Genomic DNA, 24,251 nt, shown 5'->3' with positions numbered 1-24,251 from the left:
TTAGCTGGTGCAGAGGAAGCTTTTACTTTTCATTACGAAGGGGAGACAAAGTGTCCATCAGTTGTGCTGAATTTGTTCCCTGGACGGGTGGGTGTTGAAGCATGCAAAGCCCCCGGCCCCAGTCTATAGGACCAGCAGCTGACCCCCTGGTCTGGTCACAGCTGCAGGGTCAAAGAGAGCAACAGCTGAAATGCACTTTTGATACATGTGCTCAGGGTTGCCCCAACTTACCCTGGGGGGTTCTGCCTTGTGATTTCCATTAAATCTGACTGGCAAGAGTCACTGCTGGCATAAAGGAGCACCAACCCATCAAGGTCCCCTACAATGAGCTCAGCACGACTAAATAAACAGTGCAGAGGCATCACAGTCAGGCACTGGCAGTTGGATCTGGTGGTCCCTCAATGCCACTTTGCTCCCCTGGAGAAAAATCCATGGATTTGGCAGCAGCAGCACTTTTACTTGCCAAATCTGTTGCTTGGGGCACTAGGGAGCCTGGGGGCTGGCACAGAGGAGGCAGGGCTGGGACCAGGGCTCTCTACCTCCCCCTTCTTGCCTAGCCAGGGTTACAGCTCTGTAATCTAATTGTAAGATGATTCATTTTCTCTTAAACATCAATTCCTGCTGCTGTCCCCAAATATATATTTGAACAGCACCATTCCCCACTCCCTCCCCAAAATATCAGCAGTGAGAAAACACTCACTCACGGGGCATCCCAAGGAGAGGGGCTGTGTCACCAGCCAGATGGCCACACAGCAGCTCAAACTTTGTATGCTGGCATTCAGCCAGCTGGTGAAAGGAAAGGGCTCCGACAGCTACTGAACTCCCTCCATCCATCTCCCAAACAAGTCACTTGTGCATCTGCTGCCATACATAAACATCGTGCCCTGGGTGAAGCCACGGAAGACACAAGTGATGACACCTGTCCTGTCCATCCTGACCTGAAGAGATGCTTATAATGTTCTCAGCTCCCAGGGGAAACCACACACCTCACAAAACAAGGTTTGGCACTAAACCAGCTCCCCAAGTTCCACTTCTTCAAAAGTACATGCACATCCAGAACATGCACGCACATAACAACAGGTTGCTGCTCTCTGCCAAATAAGTATTTATTAAAATCCTGCATTTATTACACACACTACAGTCCCATAAAAGGGGCTCAGAAACCACTAACAGTGGGCATCGTTGGACTTTCTGTACCTTCTTAAGGAAGGATTGCCTAGTGGGTGAACTACTTGCTGTGGCCTCCCTTGAAAGGAGAAAGAGACATTTCTTTCAACTTGTTCAGAAGTAAGTGCTGGCATTGCTCAGACGAACCATGCCCTCCTGGCTCAGATGAAACATGCCCTCAAGAGTCTCTTTTCCCCCAGCAGCTACAAAGACAGCTTAGGGCAATTAGTTCAGTAGATGTTTATGCTGTTATGTGGAGTCAGGCAAGAATAATCCCTTACAGTCTGTTGTGGTCCAGGCACTGCTCTCGCTACATGAGATGAACACAGAAGTACAAAAGCAAAGATCTGCTCTTGAACATTTTAGCTGAAGTGAAAGAATGGGGTCTAGAGATAGCAAACTCAAGAATGATCTGGGTGGAGTAGGACGGAATTGCAAGCAATACTGGTTTTCAACCTATTGTTCATGAACAAGTTGATACCAAGCTTTGCACAGGTCCATAGGAAGCTAAAGAGCTAACACAGAGGCCAGCTTTGAAAACAGAGTTTAATATCTTCCCACCAGTGTGTTACTTTGCCAGTGATACCACCACCCAAGGAAAAGGAAAATCAGGGACCTGGTGCTCTACATTTGTATATATATGTTCACAAAAGACATGGGAATGCCTGTGGCCCACTTAGAAAACAAGCATTGGAGAGCAAATAAATCCCTTACCCGGTTGTCCTCTTGAATCTCCCAGTCACTGGAAAAGCTCAGCACATGCTGTGCCTGTGAGCAGTTCGAAAACTGGAAAAGGCTGGCAAACATCCTTCTGTTCTCCTGGGTATCGGGGAAAATCGCCTCCTGGAAGTTGACTCCATGAGGCAGGAGGATGTAGTTCTCATCCATTCTGAAACACAAATTGCACTGTGAGAATGAACAGCACTTTCTCTCCTGTAGAAGTCACCCATCATACTTCAGCCTGGCTTAACAAGTGCCACCGAAGTCACACAGACTTAGCTGCCAAGTCACTCTCAGGTCTCCTGGCACTTAAGTCTCCAAGATGGCAATTTCCACCATGGGAACTGGATCAGGCAGCAGCAGTAATGAACTAATAGGCTCCTACAACCCTGCAGACACCAGTGAAACCCCGTAAAGGAGGCAAATCTGTATTTTGAGCCATAGCTCCTACTGAATTTGCATCACTTTGCCCTCGATCCCGGAGTTTAAGTACTCCTTCAAACAGTCAATAAATAACTTCTGTAAAATGTGTTTAAAAATATTACTACAGACTAAGCCCTAGACAGCATCAAAATGAGTTTCATTACGTACCCAGTGTAAGAATATACCAAGTATTTCAAACAAGCCACTGAGTAGTATTTCGCAAACGCTCTTGGATTGAAAGGTCACGGTGATGGCTCTGTTCCAACATTGTGGTTTATTTTCTTAGTCTTTCGATGAGCCCAAAGTCAGGGTTTGGCTGGGACTCGGGAGAGTCGATGGAAAGCTATCGGGTGAGTATCTGGGGATGGGTTTTAAACTCCCATGCCAAACTTTGGATCTGGTCTCTCTCCAGCTCCGTGACTGTCCCGCCGTAAAAACAAAAGCAGCAGCATCCAGGAGCTACTTAACAGCAGCTCCCCGTGCATCTGCTGCCCGGCAATACTGGAATATTATGGGTTTTTGGAGTTTCGGAGTTTTTTTTTTCCAATGAAACTGTAGGTGGAAGGCAAAGCAGAAGGCGCTGCGAGGAGAGAGGCAGCGGGGCGGAGAGAACCCTCCGGGCAGGGGCGGGCTCGCATCCCCCCGCCCGGGGAGATGCCCTGGAGCCGGGACACGGCATCCCACCCCCTTCCCCGCACACCCCTATCCCGGGACTCACCGGAGGAAGAAGAAATAAGCGTAGCCCTGCATGACGGTGTGCGAGTGGCAGGAGAAGTAGCCGAGGCCGGTGAGGTTGAGGCGGGAGCCGGCGGGCACCTCCAGCATGCTGCCCCACGCCTGGTCGCACAGCAGCTCGATCTCGGCCGAGTAAAAGAGGCCCCCCGCTCCCTGCTGGGGGCCGCCGGGGGGGTCCCTCTGCCAGGGCAGGTAGTTGTAGGCGCCGTAGGGGTCGGGGTGCAGCGCCAGCACCCGCGCGTAGACGATGATCGCGGCCAGCTCGGCCCGGCAGCCCTCGCTGAGCGGCCGCCACTCCGCGGGCAGCTGGCAGCCCCCCCCGGCACCCCCCCGGACCCCCGGACCCAGCCCCAACACCAGCGCCAGCAGCGGCAGCAGCCGCGGCGGGGGCGGCATCGCGGGGCCTCCGGGCCGGGCGGGCAGGGCAGGGGACGGGGGTCAGGGGGGCTGGAGCGGCCCGGAGGCGCTGCCGGACTGCCCCGGAGGCTGCGGGCGACAGGGGGTGCGGGAGAGGTGCAAGAGGTGCCGGGGGGAGAGGGAAGGGAGGCAGCGAGGCGGAGATGCGAACGGGCAGGGGAGCGAAAGGGTGGGGATGCAAAGGGGCGGGAGCGAGGAGTGGAGGGTGCAAGGGACAGATGCCCGAAGGGCTGAGGTCCGAGCAGGCAGGGGCGCAAAGGGGCGAAGATGCAGACAGTCGAGGGACAGGGGGTGTGCAGGGGCAGAGATGCAAAGGGGAGGGATGGGAAAAGGCAGAGATGGGAAGGGGGCAGAGAGGCAAAGGGGAGGGATGTAAGTGAGAGAGGTGCAAAGGGGGAGGTGAAAAGGGAGGGATACAAAGGGGAGGGATGCAAAGGCAGAGTTGCAAAGAGGGGGAATGCAAAGGGAAGAGGTGGACGGGACGGAGAGTGCCAAGAGACGAGATATAAAAGAGCAGAGATGCGAAGGGCAGGCACACTCCGACGTGAGAGCAGCTGCTGCCAGGGATCCCCTGGCCCCGGGGTGGGCACTGGTGACACCCAGGGCTTTTGGGAGAACAGCTCTTCCTCCAATCATTTTCCAAAATACATCTGGTGAGCAAGGTAAAAGTGAAAAGTCAGGTCTCGATATATTTTCACTTCCCACTGTTTCCTCCTAGAACTGTCTTAGGCAGCTTCAGCTTCTCCGGATTTCTGGCTGATGGCTCAAAGTCTGATCCTCTCCCCACATATGAACTTCTGTAGAGCTTCTCCCAAGGATCCCTGGGGGCACTGCAACATTCACAGCCCCAAAGAGCCTCCTTCTATTTCAGTATTCTCCTTTTCCCACATTTGATCTCACTCAGAATAATAGTGTGGAATGGGCATGGGATGCTTAAAATCTTTTGGAGCTTTTTTTTTTTATATATATGAACATCATAGACTCATAGTCCCAGTTAGATCTCTCCCTAGCTGTGATGGTTACTCAAAGTTTGACAGCATGTCCTGTCTGGTCCCTTTAATCTCACTCTCTGTCTGTCTCCATCTGCCCCTCCAGTCCTCTACAAGGACTAGGAGTTCTTGGGAGCAGAAGGTGCCTCTTTGTTCCATGTTCATGCTGTACCTGCTATGGGGGTCCTTGTGCATGACCAGGGTTCGAAATAATGTGCAAAATAATGAGTCATCAGTTAAATATTGCTGACTCAACTTCATAACAGTGAGACAAAATGTCTTTAATGACAAGTGTCTCCCTCTGGAGTAGTTTCCTCAGACTCAGCTGTGTGCTGAAGAGTTTAACAAAGTAATATTCATATTCCATGATGTCTTGATCCTACAATGTACTCCATCATAGCTTTATGCAAGAACAGCAAAGTTGGTTCTTGCTAAAACAGAAACAGATTTTGATTTTTTTTTTCCTAACAAAAATCTCTGAATGATAGAGTTTTTCTGACTCTTTTTTTTTCTATAATCTGCTTCTTGAAGATCAACAAATTGCTTCCAACTTTCAGGAAAAAAGCTTAAAAGACAATTCGGAAGGGAATTTCCAACAGACCAACCAGCTCAAATTTCCTTAATGTTAACCACTAGGAAAAACTACTTTTTCCTTTGGGATCTGAAGGGACTAAACTGCGGTAGAGAAGGCTTCAGAGCCTCATTCAACAGTTTTTAGGTACATAAATAAGGAATAGAAAGAAACACAAAGAATTGAGGTGGATGTTGACTTCAGACAAAGATGGGGCAGTTCTGGGGGCATTTTGTGCAATCCTATATGAACCTCAGGTTCCTATTGAGTCCTTCAAGATGGTGGCAAAGACATAGGGGTAATGTGAAGAAAAAGAGATGAGCTGCAAGTGATGGGAGAGATGTTCAGCCCATCCAAGGTGGTCTTTCCATGTCTCTCCAAGGTATATGACTGGAGTCAGAGCCTGGCAGCTTCAGCAACATGGATCTCGTGTTGAGTGTGGGCAGCAACATCGAGGTGTGTTACTACTTTGGTGCCACTCCTGTGGAGGTAGAGCCCCCAAAAAGCAAATGAGGTGTTTGTAACCATAGGTTGGTTGGTTCAGTCTGGGGAGCCAAATTCTTAGCTTGTCTGAAACGCAATTGCTATTTTTTCTGTGTATACATACAAGATTGGTGTCTTACGGGTAGAAAAGCCTCATATTTAACCTTCATCTCTGCTTACTGTGTGTTGCAAGTAGATAATGGTCAATTGTCCTCAAATCACTTTGGAAATATCTGATGTAAGCTGTGACTTGTTCTGCTGTTCCTCATATTTAATTTAGCCGCCACATAACAGCTGGGAAGGAGGACAGAGTGAGAAAGGGAGGGACACAGACAGCTCACAAGCAAAATAGAGATGCCTTTCCCTTATGCTACTATTAATAGTCTAAACTGCTTATATTTGACCAGAGTGTTTGAATCAGTGGGCCAGCTCAGAAAACACAACAGCATCTGCTGGCATATGCTGGTGCTGGCTGCTCCTCTCAAATTTGCTTTTTGGAGGTGACTACCACAGTGTGGAAGCAAATAATTAATGTTCTGTGGAATTTCTCTATCATTCTGCTGAGTTGTGTTGGCATTTTGAGGATACAGCAGGACTCCACAGAGGTGAGTTCAGAGCTGAATGAGCCAGATGAGCCAAAAGGAGGTCTTAGCCATAACTCTGGAGTAGACACAGTAGGTGTGCAGGTCTGCACATAAAAATAACTCTCACTTGAATATACCTGATTTTCTTGTTCTCTTCCATTTGTGTTTGCTGGTGCTGTGCCCACTGTCACTGTAAGGGCTTGGAGTGACTTATGTTCTTCTGTGCCCTCTGTGAGATGTCCTCAACTGAGACCTCTCCCTATTAGGAGTCTCTCTGGAGATTCAGCAGTGTGTGACCTGCCCATCCCATCCCATCCCATCCCATCCCATCCCATCCCATCCCATCCCATCCCATCCCATCCCATCCCAACAAGCTGATCCCTTTGTTGTTTGAGTTCATTAGCAACTTTCAGTATTTTGGTAAAGAATTTGAACTATCTACATTCAGATCACAGTGATTAATGTGATTTAGCTTTTAAATTTCTCTCCACAGAAGAATCATCAATTTTTCTCATCTCTTCCTTTATTTCTGAGGTAGTGAAAAGTAACAGGAATCCATTCCAGGAGTCCTTTCTTTTCCAGCTCTGGATAAGGAATTAGTGACAAGAAGTAAAGATTTGGAAACCCTCTCTGGAGACCACATCCTTCAGATCTGTGTTTGCTGTTTCTCTGCAGGGATCCACCGGCTGATCCGAGACGTTCTTCAGTGCAGTGTGAATACTTTTTTGCTGTGAACTCAGCGTGGGTCTGATGAGTGCTGTAGCCAAAACCAGCTAATCAGAGGAGCACCAATAGAACCGATTACTGCTCAGGCTGCACTTTCAGCCACTCATCCATGTGCCACAGTCATTCATTCACCTCCTCCTCTTAGGTAGTCTTGTAGGCTTTATGACAGGCTCATGGTTTTCCTAGGCAGGAGCTCTTCCTTTTAGGCCACAACATCTTTATAGATATTTAAACCAAAGGTTTCTCCCTCTGGGCTATGTCATTTTCTTTGTTGTTTCTGTGGCAATGCACGTGATTTAAGCCTTTTAATAAAACATATCTCTGCTCTGTCTCTCTCTTTGCCTTTAAAATATTGACAGAGTTGAGCATTAGGCCAGGTATCAAACAGGAGAGCACTGTGCTCTACGTCTGGCTGCCCTTCTGATGGGTGTAGGTGATCTGAAACCTCAGCCCAGCTGTCTTTTATTTATATATTCGCAGTTATTCCTTTGTAGTCCAGGGTACAAAATATCAAACCCAGATTTCTTTCCCCCTGCCCATCCCTCTTTAAACTGGGTGACCTACAAAGATGAATATTTGGCTGTGTTAGTGTCCCCACAGGAAGAGATGTTTTTGTTAGCTTCTCCTATCTATGCTTCTCTAATTCGAGTCATTCTTGTCATAGTTTGATATTTGGTCGATCATATTTAACTATTTTTGTACCAATGGCTGGGCTGGGTGATTCCTATTTAAAAAAAAAAAAAAATCACATTCCCTGGCCATAGTTCTTTATATCTTTTTCTTTTGAAGTAATTATGATCATGAAGAAACAAGATCTGTCTTTGGGGATCAGCTGGGAATACTGCTGTCTTAAAGAGTTTGGAAAGATTTACTTTATGTACAGCAGTAAAAAGACTTTCTGTAATACCACTTAGAATTTGAATGAAAAAGTGAGTAGAAGGATCAAAGAGTTGGTATAGATGGGGATCTTTGCCTACACTTTCATTCTATCTTTATGTCCTTTCTTGCCCCCCTCCAACCTTTTCCCTTTTCCCTGTCCATCTTCAAAGAATCACAGAATGGTTTGGGTTGGAAGGCACCTTAAAGATCATCAAGTTCCAACCCCCTGCCATGGACAGGGACACTTTCCACTAGACTAGGGTGCTCAAAGCCCCATCCAATCCAGCCTCGAACACTTCCAGGCAGGAGATATCCACAACTTCTCTGGGCAACCTGCCCCAGTGCCTCATCACCCTGACAGTAGAAAATTTCTTCCTAACATCTAAACCTACTCTCTTTCAGTTTGAAGCCAATATCCCTTCTTCATCCTGCCATCACTGTGGCCACAGGGTCCTGCTCTCCTTTTCCTTTTCCTTGATCTGTGACGAATCTCAACAATTCAAATGCAGTTTCCTTTGATTCTGGACCTCTGCCCTGTTAACTGTCTCCTACCAAAACTCCTATCTTACCCTGGCTCCCTGACGTCTGGGGACATCCGACCCATCATGGCTGAAGATGAAGTGTTTTTCTCATTCCGAGTGACCCTTTATCCTTTTCGTAATCATTGGCACTATCACCTCCTCTTATCCATCACTTGGACTTACAAGCTGGATGTCATCCTCACCTTAGACTTTCCTCTCTGTTCTCAAAGTTGTCTGGACACTTTCTCTGTAGCTTCTCCCACATGTGCCTTTCCTATCACTTACACAACAAAAATGCTCTTGCCTCTCATGGCTTGAGTCCTGCAGCAACTTTTTCTGGACAAACCCAGCCTTGGCCCACCAGTGCCTACCCAACTTGTTACCACATCCACTGGTTTTCCAGGTCATCATGACTGATCATGTTTACCACCCATCTTTTCCCTGGACTCCCTTGGCAACCAATATCCACCCCTTGCTTCATGCCAGGCTCTTTCTGAAGAGCTCTGAGGCAAGGACCTCCTCAGCTCTGCATTTCTGCAGCATCTGGTTCATGAGCCATGGCTGCAGGTCCAAGAATAAAGAATAGCAACAACATGCAAGTTGATTCCAGCCCAAGCCAGCAGAGGCCAAAAGTTGCTGCGCTCATGAGTCTGTTCATAAATCAATGTGAACTGTGCTGTCTGAGCGCAGCTCCCAGTGGACACACATCTGCATAACACATACCACTGACACAACTGACGATGGGAAAAATATCTAAACAGATCATTCCCACAGCTGGGGAGAAATGAATAAAGATGTCTCAATTCCCCTGTCCCTGGGGTGAACTCTGGTTCAGGTAAACGCACTTCTTAAACATCAGAGACTGTAAAGGCAGAGAGGCTGTTAGAAAAGTCTAATCTGACCACTCTGGCTAGATGATGCCACCCAGGGACTCCTGTGTCATGATCATAACTGAACTTAGAACAAGAGAGTGGAAGAAAGACACACAACTCTCACTTTAAAATCTCAGGTGGTGGAGAAGCTAGATCATCCCTCAATCAGTTGTTTCAATACTAAAATCTTATGCTTCATCCCAATCTGGATCTGCCTGGCTTCATCCTCCAGCCACGGGTTCATTTTGCGCTGTTGTCTGCTATGTGAAAAAAGAACCCTTTTATTAGAAATTCTCACCCAGTGTTGGCATTTATAATCCAATAATCAGATATCCGCTTGAATAAACTGAATACAATTTCTTTCACTTGGTGGCAGGATGACCAGACTATCAGTCATTGTTGTAGCTTGATTGCCCCAGATTTTCAGCAACCTTTTCTTCTGCAGACACCAGAGACGAACTCAGGATTATAGAGCCTGGTCTCCAAAGAGCCAGGGAATGGGCAACGCCACCACTTCTGTTTGGTTTTCTGCTCCCTTTTCCAAGAACCACATTTTTCCTACTGGCCAGCCTTACAGAAGTATGGAGCAATTTTCGTTGGTCACTCCTGAAGAAAAATCATACTAGCAAAGTACAATTTGCACTTCAATCCTAACTCCACCAAGTCAATGCAATTCTGGCCTGATTTTGGGCCAGAGCAATAATCCCTCCAGCACCCAGTTACTCACACTGGTCTCTTCAGCTGCAGGATCACAGGGGAGTGATGAAGAAAGTGATGCCACGTGTTTAAGTCCTAATCCAACAGTGATATCGTAGGACTTTGACTTCTTGTCTGGACAAAAGGATGGAGATGTGAAATGTTTTGGTTTTGCTTTAATATCTCAAGTTTTCTGGATTTGTATCCTATCTCTCCTATGTTTTCAAAGAGTTGAACTTTTGAGTCACATTTGGCATGTTTGACACAGAAGACATGTTTGACACTGTCTTCTGAAATTAATTTAGTGTTGCTGCATGGCATCAGATTGCCTGGGCTGCCTCTCCTCTGTATCCCCAACAGAAGAGAGGCAGGACAACCCTGAGCTGTGGAAGGGGTTGACTTTCAAAAGGGCCAAGATGCTCCCAAACAAAAGCCACTCTGTCTTTGCTGGTGCAGAGATGATGTGCAGGTACATCCAGCAGAGGCAGGTCACCAGAGTCAACACAGACTTGTGTGGCCTTTCAGTCTGCAGAAACCACCTTACCTTTCCTTCATCACTGAGAAACAAGCATCTGATCTCAGAGGATCTTGTGTGGATTCCACAAGGTAATGAGAATCATGACCCTCATGCTATTACTGACCCAACAGCAATGGGCACGTGTGTCCAGGAGGCTGCTCAGCCCTGACTCGGGATGATCCCATGCAGATGAACCTTTCTTCTTGCAGTTTGCCTGGATAGAACAAAAAGGGGAAAAGGGCATCTTATAACGAGAGACCTTGGCACCATGTATAGTTAATGTAATTGAACTCACACTCTGCTCAGTTTTCACAACTGGGTTCTTACTCTGATGAGTTAATTCCCTTTGACATCCTTTCTGTCCCTCCCCTGCTTTCATTGAGACTAAAATAACCCAACTGTCCATCTTGCTTATGGAATTACTGAACTTTTAAGAGAACACAAAGTGCTCTCACACAAGGATTTGGGATTAAACCTCTCTTGTTTATGTTAAACATAACATCTTAATTCTTCCACTGCTGGAGGGCAAATGAGTCTCCACAATCCCAAAGAACCCTGCTTTCAAGCCCTATAACAAAGGTCAGTGTGATTTGTTTCTCATTACAGATGTTTTTCCCGTGAAGTTGTCTTATGGTATATGACAGTTCTCTTACAAAACACCTTTATGTAATTTAAAGCATTTTTACTTAAAATATTTTTCATTATAAACCAAGAGATGCTTAATTTTCAGCATCATTCTCTTCTCTCGAACTGCATTAATCAATGAAGTACCTGATTTTGTTTTCCAGGGATGTGGTAAGGAAAACAACTGTCTGCCATCCGTGTCTCATGCAACACCCAAGGAGCTCTGGATTTGGAAGGGGGAATCCCACTGAAGCTGGCATTTCCTTGAACTGTGTTTGACTTCAATCTCCTGGCTCTGGGGGTATGTATGCCTTGTGTACAGATGTGTATGCACACCTGGAGGGGGAGACTTGCGGGAAAGAGGGGCAAGGCAGCACAGATTACTGAGTGGTAGATTACTGTAGAGTCCTACAGGGGTTAGAAATGCCCCTGCACCCCATGAAGTCCCACAGATAAAGGGATAGGAAATAACATGAGGATGAGGCAGATGCAGGGATGCAGAGCCCAAGAGAAAGTTAGAAACTGCAAAAAAGGCAGAGGAAGTGGAAGGAAGAGACTCAGTACAGGAAGGAAAGGGCAGTGAGGGAAGCAGCTTGTCAAGGAAAATTTTAGGCAAAGAAGGAGCAAATGAAGGAATTAACTAATTGAACAGTATATGGTACAACTTGAGAAACTGGGACAAGAAAAGAAAGAAAGAACAATGAGAATCCTAGGCCTTTTTTTTTTTTTTGCCTTGGTCCCTGATTGGAAGTGTCCAGTACAAACACCACCAGAGACTCCTGCACATCCCCACAGGAGCTCTTCTGTAATGCCAGCTTTTGCCCAGCAGTCTCGTGCTGGCCAGCTTGCATTGCCTCTTGTCCTGCGGAAAGCTGGGACTATCCTGAGTGCCGTGCCCTCCCTCTCAGCTGCCCCCTGTGCTCCTGACCTTCCTGAAGCCACAGAGCTGCTCTGCTTGCCCCACCACGGCCCCACCATCAGCCCCTGCCTTTTGTCTCATGGGCATCCCCACACCTACTTCTGTTTCTGGGCCATTTCAAATGAAGTACCAAGAGAAGGAGAAAAGTGGATTTTCTTGTCTGGGGTGGCCTTATAAGCTGTGTCCCTGACAGTGGAGGGTCATAACCTTCCCACCAATATCCAGCAACACTCACATGAGATGTGTCCACTCCCCACGAACTACCTATTCCCCAACCACCAGGCAGCAAGATTCTCTCTTAAGCAGCTACTGAGAGGGCATTAAACCATCTAGACCAACCTTACAAAATGGGTCAAGGCCCTCCTCCATTAGCATAGGGGTTCTGTATTTTTCTGCCTTAAGTAGGTCTTGTTGTTCTCTGGTATGCTCTAGAACAGAGTATTGCAGGTCTTTGACATGACCACTCTATCCACAGAGCAGCTGATGTGAAAGCACATCCCCCCTGCTGTTGTGCAGGAGGTTTATTTGGATTTTAGAAATTACCCTTACCAAAGGATAAAAAAACTACTCTTAACCCAGTGAGTTAACCCAAGCACGTGGCCAAGTCAGTGAAATGGGCTCTGATCCAGCTCCCACATCAGAGGTTGCTCCTTCTTCTCATGGCAATCAGCTGGCTTGTTGCTGAGCACAACTGTCCTCCTGACTCAGGGGAATTGCTTCTCTCAGGAGCTGGGTTAGCAATGCCACCAACATTCCTGAAGGATTCACTTGAAGGCCAGCGATGAGGGCAGTGCTGCTGGTGGGTAACTGTTGGTCATTTAGTCCTGCTCCTGACTTCCTTGGCAATGAGATTATCACACACAGCATCAGCACTGCCAAGGAGGGAACAGACCCACCTCTGAACCTGTCTCTGCCAAGTGAAACTCATCCATGCCGTTGCTGACGACCCAGTGGCAGAGCCCAACTGCTTCACTGCTGTACATAGATAGGTGCATTTGCACACACACAGCAGCACACGAGGTCAGATGTCAAGCCAGGACAGCTGTCCCTTGGCTACCATTTGAGGAGTTGGTGACACATGTACAAAGCATGGGGTGTTGGAGTCAATGAAGGCTACAAGGTCCAGCAGCAGCCAAAGCAAATGATTTGCTGTATTATATCACATGTCAGCAAAGCTGCCTGGCTCCTCTTTGGATTGCATTCAGTCTTCAGGCTGAAATATCACATTTTACATGTTTGTCTTGGGTAAGATTTTTGTACAAAAGGTTTCAATGGTCTCTTCACCAGGACAATCTAAAGAGTAATTTATTTTTTTTAGTTGTGTAGAAGACTCTGTTCCTATGAGCAGAGGCAAGACTTTCATATTGGACTGAAACATAAGGATGGAGACAGAGATTGACTGGAAGAATAAGATTTGGGGACAAAAATGCCAGGCCTGGTAGGTCACACAGGTACCAGCTTCTTACTACATAAAGGGATTGTGACTTTACAGCCACTAAAGTGTGTGTGGCACTCAGATAGTGTGGAGACAAGCATCACAGGAAAGCCTATACCAGTGTTAATAGTTCTGTCTCTCAAGTTTTACCTCTCAAATACCTACAGATTCAAGGAGAGGGGATTTCATGGCATTTGCACACTGAGCAGTGGAGATAAAACATAACTGCTCTCTAGGAGGGCACATTCCAAACTGCTGCTCATGGCTCACCGCCCTGAAGGAAGGTTTAGGAGACAGCAGGCATTCTCGTGCTCCTGAAGATTTACCATTGCTCATTTGCATCCATGTTCATGTAGCACTGAGACACCAGGAAACACCTTCTCTGCTCATCTCATCTCCAGTGCAATAGTTAGAGAAGAGCTGCTTTCTGCAGATACCCTGCTAAAAACCCTGCTGTGCAGAGGGTTGCTGGAGCTGGAGCTGGGCACAGGCACAGCCTGAAGTTCTGAAACACCTAGGAGTGGCATTCACAATGCAGACAGCCCAAAGAAGTTGTCCACATTTCTTGGAGGATCAATCCATTGCAGGAGTTTCTGTGAATAAGAGCACTAAGTCACTTGCCTGCAGCCTTCCCATGGCAGCCCTCCATCCCCTCACCACAAGTTCACTGCTGAGGTTCATCACCAAGCCTCATCTGCTGCGCAGGTGAGAACAACCACGGAGGGAAGGAAAATGTCTCTTTCACAGAGGTGCATGTTAATCTCTAGTTCAGATTAAATATATCCTGGCTGCTGGAAACAGCTGTGAAAGGTCCTTTTCTTTGTCGTTCCCAAGTGTGATGCATTCCTCCTCTTCACCATCCCCTCATGAAGCGGGGGAGAAAAGCATCCGATAAAAGCCTTGCTCCAGGGCAAGAAAAGATCCAAACTGCAACTTTGCATAAATCTGTCACTTTGATTCCCCTGAGAACAACTGCAAACGGTGAAAAATGGCATAGCAAAGCAAGCCCAGGTGTTAACTCCTCTTTTTTTTAATTGGGGGGTGGGGGAAGGGGGGGAAGGAGAAAATGTTGTTGCAAACAGCCCCAAAACGTGATTCCTCTCACTCAGCTTTATGCTTTGTTAGCTCTTTCAGGACTATCTCTGTGTCCATGAAGTCTTATTTCTGAATCAGAAAGGAAATGGGGAGATTTTCCCATATCAATATCTGCTGCAAAATCCACATTAAGCACCCTTTGCTGTTTCTGCTGTTTTATTCTCTCCCTAGATCAATTTGTGAGGAGGGAGTTTCCCTGTGTCTCACTTTTAAATGCTAATGCATCAAAGATTTGCTGGGTTGGGCTCAGGCGTGGGAGAGCCTCTGAGGACGCTCAGTGATGTCTTTCACCCCAGGGTCAGCTTTGTATTCTGCATTAAATTTGACTCTTATACTTGAAACAAAGAAACACTGTTGTTGCTAACACTTTTTCTCTCCTCAATCCCGGCACTTTCATCTGCAAATGCCTTGGCAACAAGTGGCCAAATTTTCTTCAGGCAAGTGGAGGCAGCGGTGGGGCCCGAGTTCATCTTTGCTGGCAATGACCTGGTTGCCCCCCAGGAGGACTGACAGCACCGAGGAATCCTGGAGGCTGCCCCAAGGTGGCACCTGTGTTTGGGGCATGTGGCAGGGTCCCCCAGACCAGCAGGGATGGCACAGACACCTCTTGCCTTTCCTGGGGCTCCTCTGGCCCCCACCCACCCCATGCAGCCCCCGTCTGGCTGCAGCCCAGCTCCAAATCCCTACCTTTGTCCCTTAATCTCTCCTGCTCTCATTAAGCAGGAGGGGCTTTCGTTAAGGTTCCATTGTGCAGAAGGAAATTGCTTTTGCCACTGCAGTCCCAAGGGCTGTACATTTCTCAGGCAATTAGACCTTTATCAGCTGCAGAGATAAGGATTGCTGAATATGTGTTGGCTGACAAGGACTGACACAGACATATAGCTTAATTAATGTAAGCGAAATGCTTTGAAGTCCTTTTTATTCCTCTTTTGAGGCTGATTATTTTGTTTGTTTGTTTGTTTGTTTGTTTGCTTGCTTGAAGTCCTTGTCCTGTTAGTTGCTAAAACCATATTTGGAGTCAATGAAGTGAAATTCCTCAGGACAGTGTTGGGTACCACTAGTCAGCATGTTTAAGCCTGGCAAGCTGCTCTTTCCAGGCGTGATGGACTTGGTGATCACTTCTGTGAGAGTTTTGGGAGCACAGCCTTATAGGACTGGAGACCCCACCAGGCTGCTCAGCACCTTCTCACACTGAACCACCCCAGAACTCACGGTGCTGAGCCAGGAGAACCTGCTCTCTCACTGACATTGGAGAAACCTGCCCACACCAGGACATTTCTAATCCTACTCAGCTATAATTCAAGAGTACATGGAAAATGGTTTACCCACCAAGGGAGTTTTGTATTACAGTGCTGCGCTGCTTGTGTTGGAAGCCAAATTAATAGTAAGGCTTGGCCAAGTTCTGCATAGGTTGAAGCCTGACTTTTGGCTCAGTTTTGGTCTGACAAGATTTTGGTGTCTCCATCAGCAGCTTTGCTTTTGAGACTGTTGTTCCCATTCCAGACACGGGTGGCTTGCATTCAGACTGAGGATACCTGTGGGTCTTGTGAGTCATGTTGAGAGCATTACGTGGGGTTGGGCTTAAATAGATGAAAAGTGAGAATTTGTGAGACTTTGGCAGCCTATGCAATGAATTTGTAATGGCAGAGGTAGGATGAATTCCACCTCTGCTGTACATGGCCGTTCCAGGGGACATTCAGAAGTTCAGGCTAATGTACAGCTCTGCCTGTTGTGTGGTGACTGATGGATTACACTGAATCACCCCAGAGTTGTACTTGGAGTTTCTCATTTCAATGATCTACTAACTCTCACAGAAATCAACAGGAGGCTGAAACTAATGTTTTTAATGTGAGCTGGGTTGGCTATTAAAATCCAACATTGTTTGAGATCATCTCTCTTACATCCCTCTGAGATCAAAGAAATTTACTATGGACAAGTGCAATCACACATAGATATGATATGATTAATTCTCCACGGTTCAGATCAGAGTTCAGATCTCTCTTGAGGAAAAGATCTTTTTATATGCAATATTCAGAAGTAGTAGAAGATAATTTCCCAAGAGTAATCCTTGGTTCCTAAAATCACTTTCCTCTTGGTTCACCTTTCCTTAAAACCATTTGAGAAAGTGATTTGTTCTACACAGACTGGAAACTGCAGAATGTTTTCTGAAATGAAATAGAAATGCACTGAAACATAGTAATACCAAGCTGGCCCAGCAGGTAGGGACTTGGAGTTGGGATACCAGAGTGTAATTCTCTTTCCTCACACTGTGATACTTCGGGCAAGTCACCAAATAAATACCTAAAAATATGAGTCTTAGTCCCACTGTACCCCAGATTTCCATCTGTAACTAGAGAAAACACCATTTTCCTTGATCACAGTGCTGTGGTGAAGCAGAGATTTGTTGGAGTGTCGTGATACTACAGTAATGGGGACAACCATCAATAAAGCTCATGTTATAGGAAAGTCTACTAGCAAAGAATTTATAACTAGCAAATTGAGGAAAAGAAATACAGTAGTGAAATGTTCAGAACTGCTAACTGTGTGTTTAAAGGTTTGGGAAAATGCCTAGAGCTGTAAGTAGATGCCAGAGAAATTAATTATGATAATAAAACTTCTGGGAAGAGGTGGAAATGCTGGAATGGTCAAATCATGTGTAATTATGAAGCATATTTTCTGTCCTCTTGGTAACACAGAGCTGCAAGGAATGTGTGTGTTGCCTCCAGAAATGTGAGGGGCCAGGATGTCATTCTTCCAGAAACAGAACAGACAAGAACTGAAAGGAAAAAAAAAAAAGGAGGGGGGGAAGAAAAAGAAAAGAAAAGCCAAACCAAACAAATGCCTCACAGGTCACGATGCAGCAGCCAGAACTTTGAAAGGCAGCCAGGGGAAATTCCCTGAGAAGCTTCCCTCTGCTCACGTAGGAATTCCTCGCCCCTAACCTTTGCTTGGGATCAGCTGAATCATGTTATATGGTCTTATTTTTCATCCCAGCTGTACACCTCCAGGCTGCACACATCCGAGTGGATTATCAGGGACGAACAAGCCTCTACTCTTCCTTTCTTTCCTCTGGCCCTCATGTTCATGGTTGGAGGTTTTTATCCAACCTAGTGGCCTCTGCCGGAGCTGCATTGGTCTCAAAGGCTGATGGGCAGCACCTACAAGACCAGAAATGCTTGCTGCAGTTGACAGTCATGCAATTGCTCCTTTGCTGACACATTTAAAGACAATATTTGCTGCTCACTGCAAAAAATTATTCATAAAAACTCTACCCTGATGGCAAGTTGGCAGTACAATTACCTAAACTCTCTTGTACAGACACTCCAGGTCACTGGTGACTGTTTAGGCTGTGCTGTTTCAAGATGAATTAACTGCCTCCTGGGTTTCCCCTGGCTCTGCAAGGCTTTACTGGATTCACACATACTGCCAACTGCTGCACAGAAAGCCACAGGGGAAAGATAGAGCTGGGAGAGGAGATACAGATGGGTCTAGCAAAGCTTTAATTTCATTTGCTTGTGAATATCATGATCTCTTCATGCTACAACTCTTCTTGTGTTGCAGGCCATTGAAAAGAAATAATTAAAATGCACGTTGCAAGTCATGAAAATTAAAGGCTTTGATCTTGTTCTGCTGTTCAGGAGAAAGGCTGCAAACTCCACCCTGCTGAAATGCAGCACTAGCTGAGCTTCTAGGAAACTTGCAGGCTTTATCCAAACTACGAACTGGGTCCAAAACTGGAGCTTGTGTCTTCCCTTTCAAGAAAACTTTGATACACAGTAATGGGATTTCCCCACACACCAGTACATAATGTTTTATTGATTCTTATCCCTTACAGAAATGGCACACCATTCTTACTCCTTACAGAAATGGCATGCAGTTCTTCTTGGGATAACTGCTTTGGTGCATCACACTGCTCGCCTTCAACACAGCACCTAAAAGCCCTGAGCTGGAGGCTGTTAGGCATCATCCCGGAGTGCTGTCCTTGCAGATGCTCCCATCCCTCAGCAACATTTAAAAACCTTTAAATCAGGCTGTCTGCCTCCTCACACTGCTTTGGATTCAGAGCACTTCTCCTGGACTCATTGCAGAAGGAACCCTGGAGATCCCATGAAAGGAAGAAAAACTTTACAGAGTATTTTGTGTCTGTTGGCTCTGCAGTGATGCTATCATGTATCTCCTGGATTGCTGACATCTTGGCATTAATCCTCATGGGATTCCTTTGCCAGCTATATCCTGATATCTGAGATATGATTTAGGCCTTTACTGACAAGTCCATCAATAGACAGTCTGCCCCACTAAAATGAGACTATTCCTCAGAGAAACCCCCTGTTCTGAATATTTATGAGCAGGTTTGATCTAGATATTTCCAAACACAGTACTTTCAAAGAAGGCACCTTGTGGGCAACTTTCATCATAAACTGCAGAAGCCACCAGGGTAGTGGAGCCATCCTACTGCTTGATGATTTACTGAGATTAGGAGACCCTGTCCCTTAAACACTCTGTAATTTCACCAGGGGTGTTGGAAGTTTACTGCAGATTTTCCCAGAGATGACAGTGTTTCAGTGAGGGGATGCTGTGGAACACCATATTCTAGTGAGGTTCTCACCCTACATTGCAAGGGTATCCAAATGTCCTTCAGAAACACTTCCAGAAGAATGTTTATTTCCACTTTTTTTTTTTTCCGCTCCCCAAGCTAAAAGCTATTTGTCAGACTCAGTTGTTCTTCATGTACTTTATATGACCACCTCTCAATAAGTGCATGATTTAAGCTTTAGGATGAAACCTGGAAATAGCACTCAGACCCCTGGAGAGTTCATTCCTACAAACTAAAGATGCTTTCAAACCATTCTGCCTGATTGCACCTCGATACAGAATGATTCAGGAGAGCAATCCTTATTCACTTCTGCCTCTCCTTTGGTGAGAATCATGACAGCATAGCACAAGGGGCGGGCAGCTGTTTGGCTTTTTTATTTTATTTTGGTGGTTTTATCCCATTTTCCACCTCAGATTGCACCTAATTCTCAGATATATTAGCTCGAGCTGGAAGTAACTGCTCTGATTTCAAGTGAGATGGGGTTTACTCAGCTGGCTGCCTGCTTTGCTCAATTATTAATGTTGGAGCACTATTGATTTTGCCTCTTTGAGCTTAGTGGAGAACAAGTGCTGAAAAATGGAAGTGGCAAACACAGGAACAAGAAGAAAACAGCATCTGCTTCCAACATGGTTCAGTCACCTGAAATCCAAATGGCCCATGAAATATGTTAACCTGTGAAAAGTCATTCCCACAGAAGTTATTTTTTTCTTTCTCAAATTCCTCTAGTTACTTTCACTCAACATGACTCCTCATTTCCCAGGTTCAAGGATGAGATGTTTTGGGGTAATGTCTTTGGGCAAACAGTACCTTTACAGGAACTGGCTGCAGTCTGGGAAATTCTTTGAGATCTGGTATATGGATGTCACACTGAAGTGCTTAAAAGCAAAACAAGGGACAAAACCGAAGCAATAAATTAGCACAACTCTCGCTCTCAAAGACAATCTTCCCCCACTCCATCCCAAAATTTACTTTAGTAGCTAGAGTCTCAGGCAGTCTGAAACTTTAGATTTGCTTTAGAAGAATAAAGAAGAGAAAATGCCCTTTAAGAAGTTTACCTTCATGAGCTCTTGCACCCCAGCCCTAAACTACCTGCTAGCTCACCCATCCTACACAAAAATCCTCCAGGACCATAAAGCACCCTCCCACATGGTCTCTCTACTCTGGAACACACTTCTGCTGCCAAAATCCACCATGTCCAGCTGGGACTGCAGCAGCTGTGTTAGAGCCCAGATTTGGCCTCGAGGAGGAACTACTGGGGCTTTTAAAGAGATTTGTAGTAAATCCCCACCCAGAGCACAGCCTATAAACAGAGAGGATGGTTTCAGAGGGAAAGTTATCAGGCCAAGGAAAAATCTTTACAGAAGTCACAACTGCCTGTATATAGGGTTTTACCATGATATCAGGAGGGGCCCAGATCCTATAGTGATGCACTATAGAAAAATCTGCAAGTAGAAACAATCTCTTAAACAGAAACCCTGTTGGGAATGCTGCCAGGCCTAAGTGATATTTGACACTGGGCTTGATTCCGATTTTGTCACAAGTTCCTTTCCTGGGGAAGAATTGGCTAAACCAAAGCAATGAGACAGGAAGTTTGTGATTTGAGCCCTACTCTGACACTGCAATGCTAAAAAATACATAAGGTAAAAATAACATATCAAGCTAATAATATCTTAAATGAGTATCCAAACACTTCAGGGAAAGCAAGTCCCTAAAAATCTTTACATATCCTTCCCCTTTCGTTGTCTCTTGCATAAATTATTAGACAGAAGCTATGATGTAATGCAATCAAGCACAAGACTGACTCTTCTTTCTCTTCAGTGCATAGAGTTGAGGCCAAGTATCCCTTCTCCTTTGTACCCTCTAAATAAATGGCCAACTAGAAATAGTAGACAGCCAGGGTAAAAAAAGAAGAGATTAAAAGAGATGGCTGCAAGTGAAACAGTGAGCATCACACCAGGAGGGTGGTTGGGCACTGAAACTGGCTCCTCAGAGAAGTGGTCACAGCACCAAGCCTGACAGAGTTCGACAACGCTCTCAAGCACATGGTGAGATTTTTGGTGTTGTCCTGTACAGGGTCAGGACTCAATGATCCTTGTGTTTCCCTTCCAACTCAGGATATTCTCAGATTCTACGATAGGAATTACTGCAAAGAAACTGCCTGAGTTCCCATTTGGGTCTGCATCATGCCCTGTACAATTCTGTTCACCCTGAGGGAGAGGAGCAAGCAGAAGTAACCACAAGTGTTTACCTTCTGTACACTATGTTCTCCAATAATCTACCAAAAGAAAACAATATTCCTTTAAAAAAGAAAGCAAGGAAGAAAAATAAAACACATATGAGGCAAGCAACAGCTTTGAGGCTACAACCTACATGTTAACAAGATCTTTTAACAGGTTGTTTTGCTGTCTCCTCACAGAACTCACCATGTCTAGAAACATATTTTTTATACCTGGCTTTCTGTAACACTACCTTGTTCCCATCTCTGTAACCAGTTCATTGCAGCTATGATAATAATTGATAAAACTGTAAACCTGATTACAAGGTCTGCTCCCTCATCTGCTTTGTTCCTTGGCTGGCTGTCACTTTTGAAAGGATTTAGGGTGGTGGCTGTCCATGGTATCCATCCCCTCCCTGACTTGCCATAAACTCTGCCTGATCCAGGAAGCACAGTCTGGCTCCAGTGGAGTGGCTGATGATGTCTGATTAGAGAGCCTCCAGCCATCAACCCCACGTGGATCTGGTCCTGGCTGAAAAGAGAATATCTAAGTTGTGGAGGGAGTCAGAAAGGCTGGCAGGAGTGATAAAATGCCTCTGTCTTGTATTCTTGCATCCCACAGTCCTCATGGGTTACACTTGTGAGATACTGACCTGCCCAGAAGTGCATGCCCTTCAAACAGCCCTCTGGGTCTGAGAGTTATGATGCCAGGGACACCTGAAGGCTAAAGATAGGCAATATACTAAGTAGGAGATGTCTTAGAGGGATCACTTGCTACTGAGGATATCCACAGGCTACCCCTTGATAAATCCAGTTTGAATCACCCCCTAGCAGAGCTGTCAGGCAGAAACATTCTACAATTTGACATCTTGGTGTCAGTCTGCACCTCATCAGGAAACTGGACTTGATTTCCACATGCATCAACGTCTCTCCCTTTAATACCCAGGTACTTCCTTCTGTAGAGAAAACAGATGGTTCCTGAGCTGCCTGGCTGTGCCGTGAGGAATTTAAGTGTTGCCAAAGCCATTTTTTATCTCACTGGAAATGCTGAAATGGGTTGCAAATTCCAGAGTAGGACTACTGAGAAATGATGTTTTCTCAATCAAGAGAGCTCTGCAGCACTGAGCTTCAGTGAGGAAAGCAAGGAGCTCAGAGGTGAAAGGGAAATCCCACCCAGAGGGCCCATGCCAGCTGCATGGACTGTGTGGGCACAGAAGACAAAAAGGAAGGCATTTGTTTCATAACACAATGTAGTTTTAAGTGTCAAGCCACTTGTAAAAGAGGCAAATGAGCCAGCCCATCCTATGAGGCTCTGCACAGCTCAAGTTAGGAGCCAAGCTGACATACATGAACCCTAAATTAAGACAATTTATCTCCACATGAGGGGAATTCACCACACACATACCCGAGAGAGATGAGCTAAGTGCACAATGTCAAAAGGCCTTGCAAGTCAAAGGTGCTTTAATTTAATTACCACTGTTTGAAAATGTAAATCAAAGTTTCTGTGGATGACAAACATGTCAATGGACTGACATAAAAATCCCTAACTTTCTAAGCCAACATGGTCCTTTAGAGCTGAAACAATTACAAAAATCACTGCCACAATAACTAGATTAATCTTTCTTCTCAAAAACATGAGGTATCCAACTAAGCAAGACTTCAGTAGCAGTACTTACTTGACTTTAATAAAATAAGTGTCTGTATCAAGTGTGTTTCAGCAAAATACACTAATTTTTATTTAAACCACTAGTGGTAATAATAACAGTTAACAAATCAGAAGCATTGTTTCATATCCTAAGGACCTTTAGAAGCACTAAGGAATTAAGGATTTTTTAATAAAAAGTGGTGGATAAACAAAAATCACAGAAGGTTTTTAAGAAAGTTTAATGAGCAACAGAAATCAATGGAAGGTAAATGAGAAACCAGAGAAATCTGATTTATATTAAAAATCCCTAAAAACATTCTTGGTCTGGGTGAAATGAAGTCGGTGTGTCTTTTTTCCAGAACAGAACAGACATGCCCACAATGCAGATCCCACCACATACAGGTAATTTCTTGGGAAATTCAGGAGAGATATAGGTGGTGATTCTGGCAAAGGTGTGTCATGCCAAGAAGCAGGTTCCAAAGACAAGGATAAAACCAAGATGAGAGAAAACTGCAAGATGATCAGAAAAATAAATAACCATGTATATTAGCCTAACATCTTTCTCCACTTCTACTTTTAAAAGATACTTGAAATTGTAATAAATAAATGAAACCCTGCAGCTTCAGAAGGGGAAATCTGTGATCAAAGAGTTCTTTCAAGGTGCCATTAAAATTAAGGCATTAAATTTATACTTGTACTGAAGCACGTAAGCAGCTCGTTAATCAGTTCTGGGTCTTTTATTTTTCAACTGTTGGCAACATTGGAGCCTAAGCCCCTACCCAAGTTTGCTCACCAGCAGCACTATCTCTGATTCGAGTATCAGTGCATTTTAGTGCTGTATCTTAAGGCCCAACCTGCAAAACACCAATCTCACTTAAGAAGTGCTGAGCGCCCTCAGCTGTCTGAAAAGCAATTCGATTTCTGCCAAAATTTCAAGTCTCTGTTTACTGCCTTTACCAGCCTCAGAAAAACTTTTCTTCTCTTCTTGCAAACCAAATTCTTCCTGGTATTCACCACTCTCCTAGTGCCATGGACAGGGACACCTTCCACTAGGTCAGGCTTCTCAAAGCCCCATCCAACCTGGCCTTGAACACTTTCAGGAATGGGACATCCATAGCTTTTCTGGTCAACCTATGCCAGTGTTTCACCACCCTCCTTGCAAAAAAATTACTCTTATGTGCAACCCAAACCTACCCTCTTTCAGTTTAAAACTGATTCCCTTTATCCTGTCACTACAGGTCCTGGTAAAAAGTCTTTCTCTCTGTCTTTCCCCTTTAAGTAGTGAAAGGCCACAATAAGGTCTCCCCAGAGCCTTCTCTTCTCCAGGCTGTACAACCCCAACCCTCTCAGCCTAAATTCACAGGAGAGGTGCTCCAGTCCTCTGTTAATTTTCATGGCCTTCTTCTTGACCTCTCCAAAGGCCA

At 45.5% G+C, this 24,251-nt stretch overlaps 1 protein-coding gene and 1 long non-coding RNA gene across 2 annotated transcripts in view; one reads left to right on the top strand and one right to left on the bottom strand.

Moving 5' to 3' along the window:
- CCDC3 (coiled-coil domain containing 3) overlaps nt 1-4,023 on the bottom strand; it is a 37,223-nt gene extending 33,200 nt beyond the window's left edge. Inside the window, exons 1-2 of the mRNA XM_064656489.1 lie at nt 3,029-4,023; nt 1,882-2,056 (exon numbers count right to left, since the gene is read on the bottom strand). Of these exons, the coding sequence (XP_064512559.1) occupies nt 1,882-2,056; nt 3,029-3,441 (588 nt within the window). The 5' untranslated portion in view covers nt 3,442-4,023. The remainder of the gene's footprint in view (nt 1-1,881; nt 2,057-3,028) is intronic.
- On the top strand, nt 2,533-17,007 carry LOC135415013 (uncharacterized). Its single transcript, XR_010430940.1, has 4 exons — nt 2,533-2,660; nt 11,089-11,225; nt 13,162-13,281; nt 15,356-17,007. It is a non-coding gene; the product is annotated as an uncharacterized LOC135415013 (long non-coding RNA).
- The last annotated feature ends 7,244 nt before the right edge of the window (nt 17,008-24,251 follow it).

Source organism: Pseudopipra pipra, chromosome 5, assembly GCF_036250125.1.
Source record: "Pseudopipra pipra isolate bDixPip1 chromosome 5, bDixPip1.hap1, whole genome shotgun sequence".
NCBI lineage: Eukaryota > Metazoa > Chordata > Aves > Passeriformes > Pipridae > Pseudopipra > Pseudopipra pipra.
Note: the sequence above shows the minus strand (reverse complement) of the source record. Positions and strands in the feature narration are given on the sequence as shown.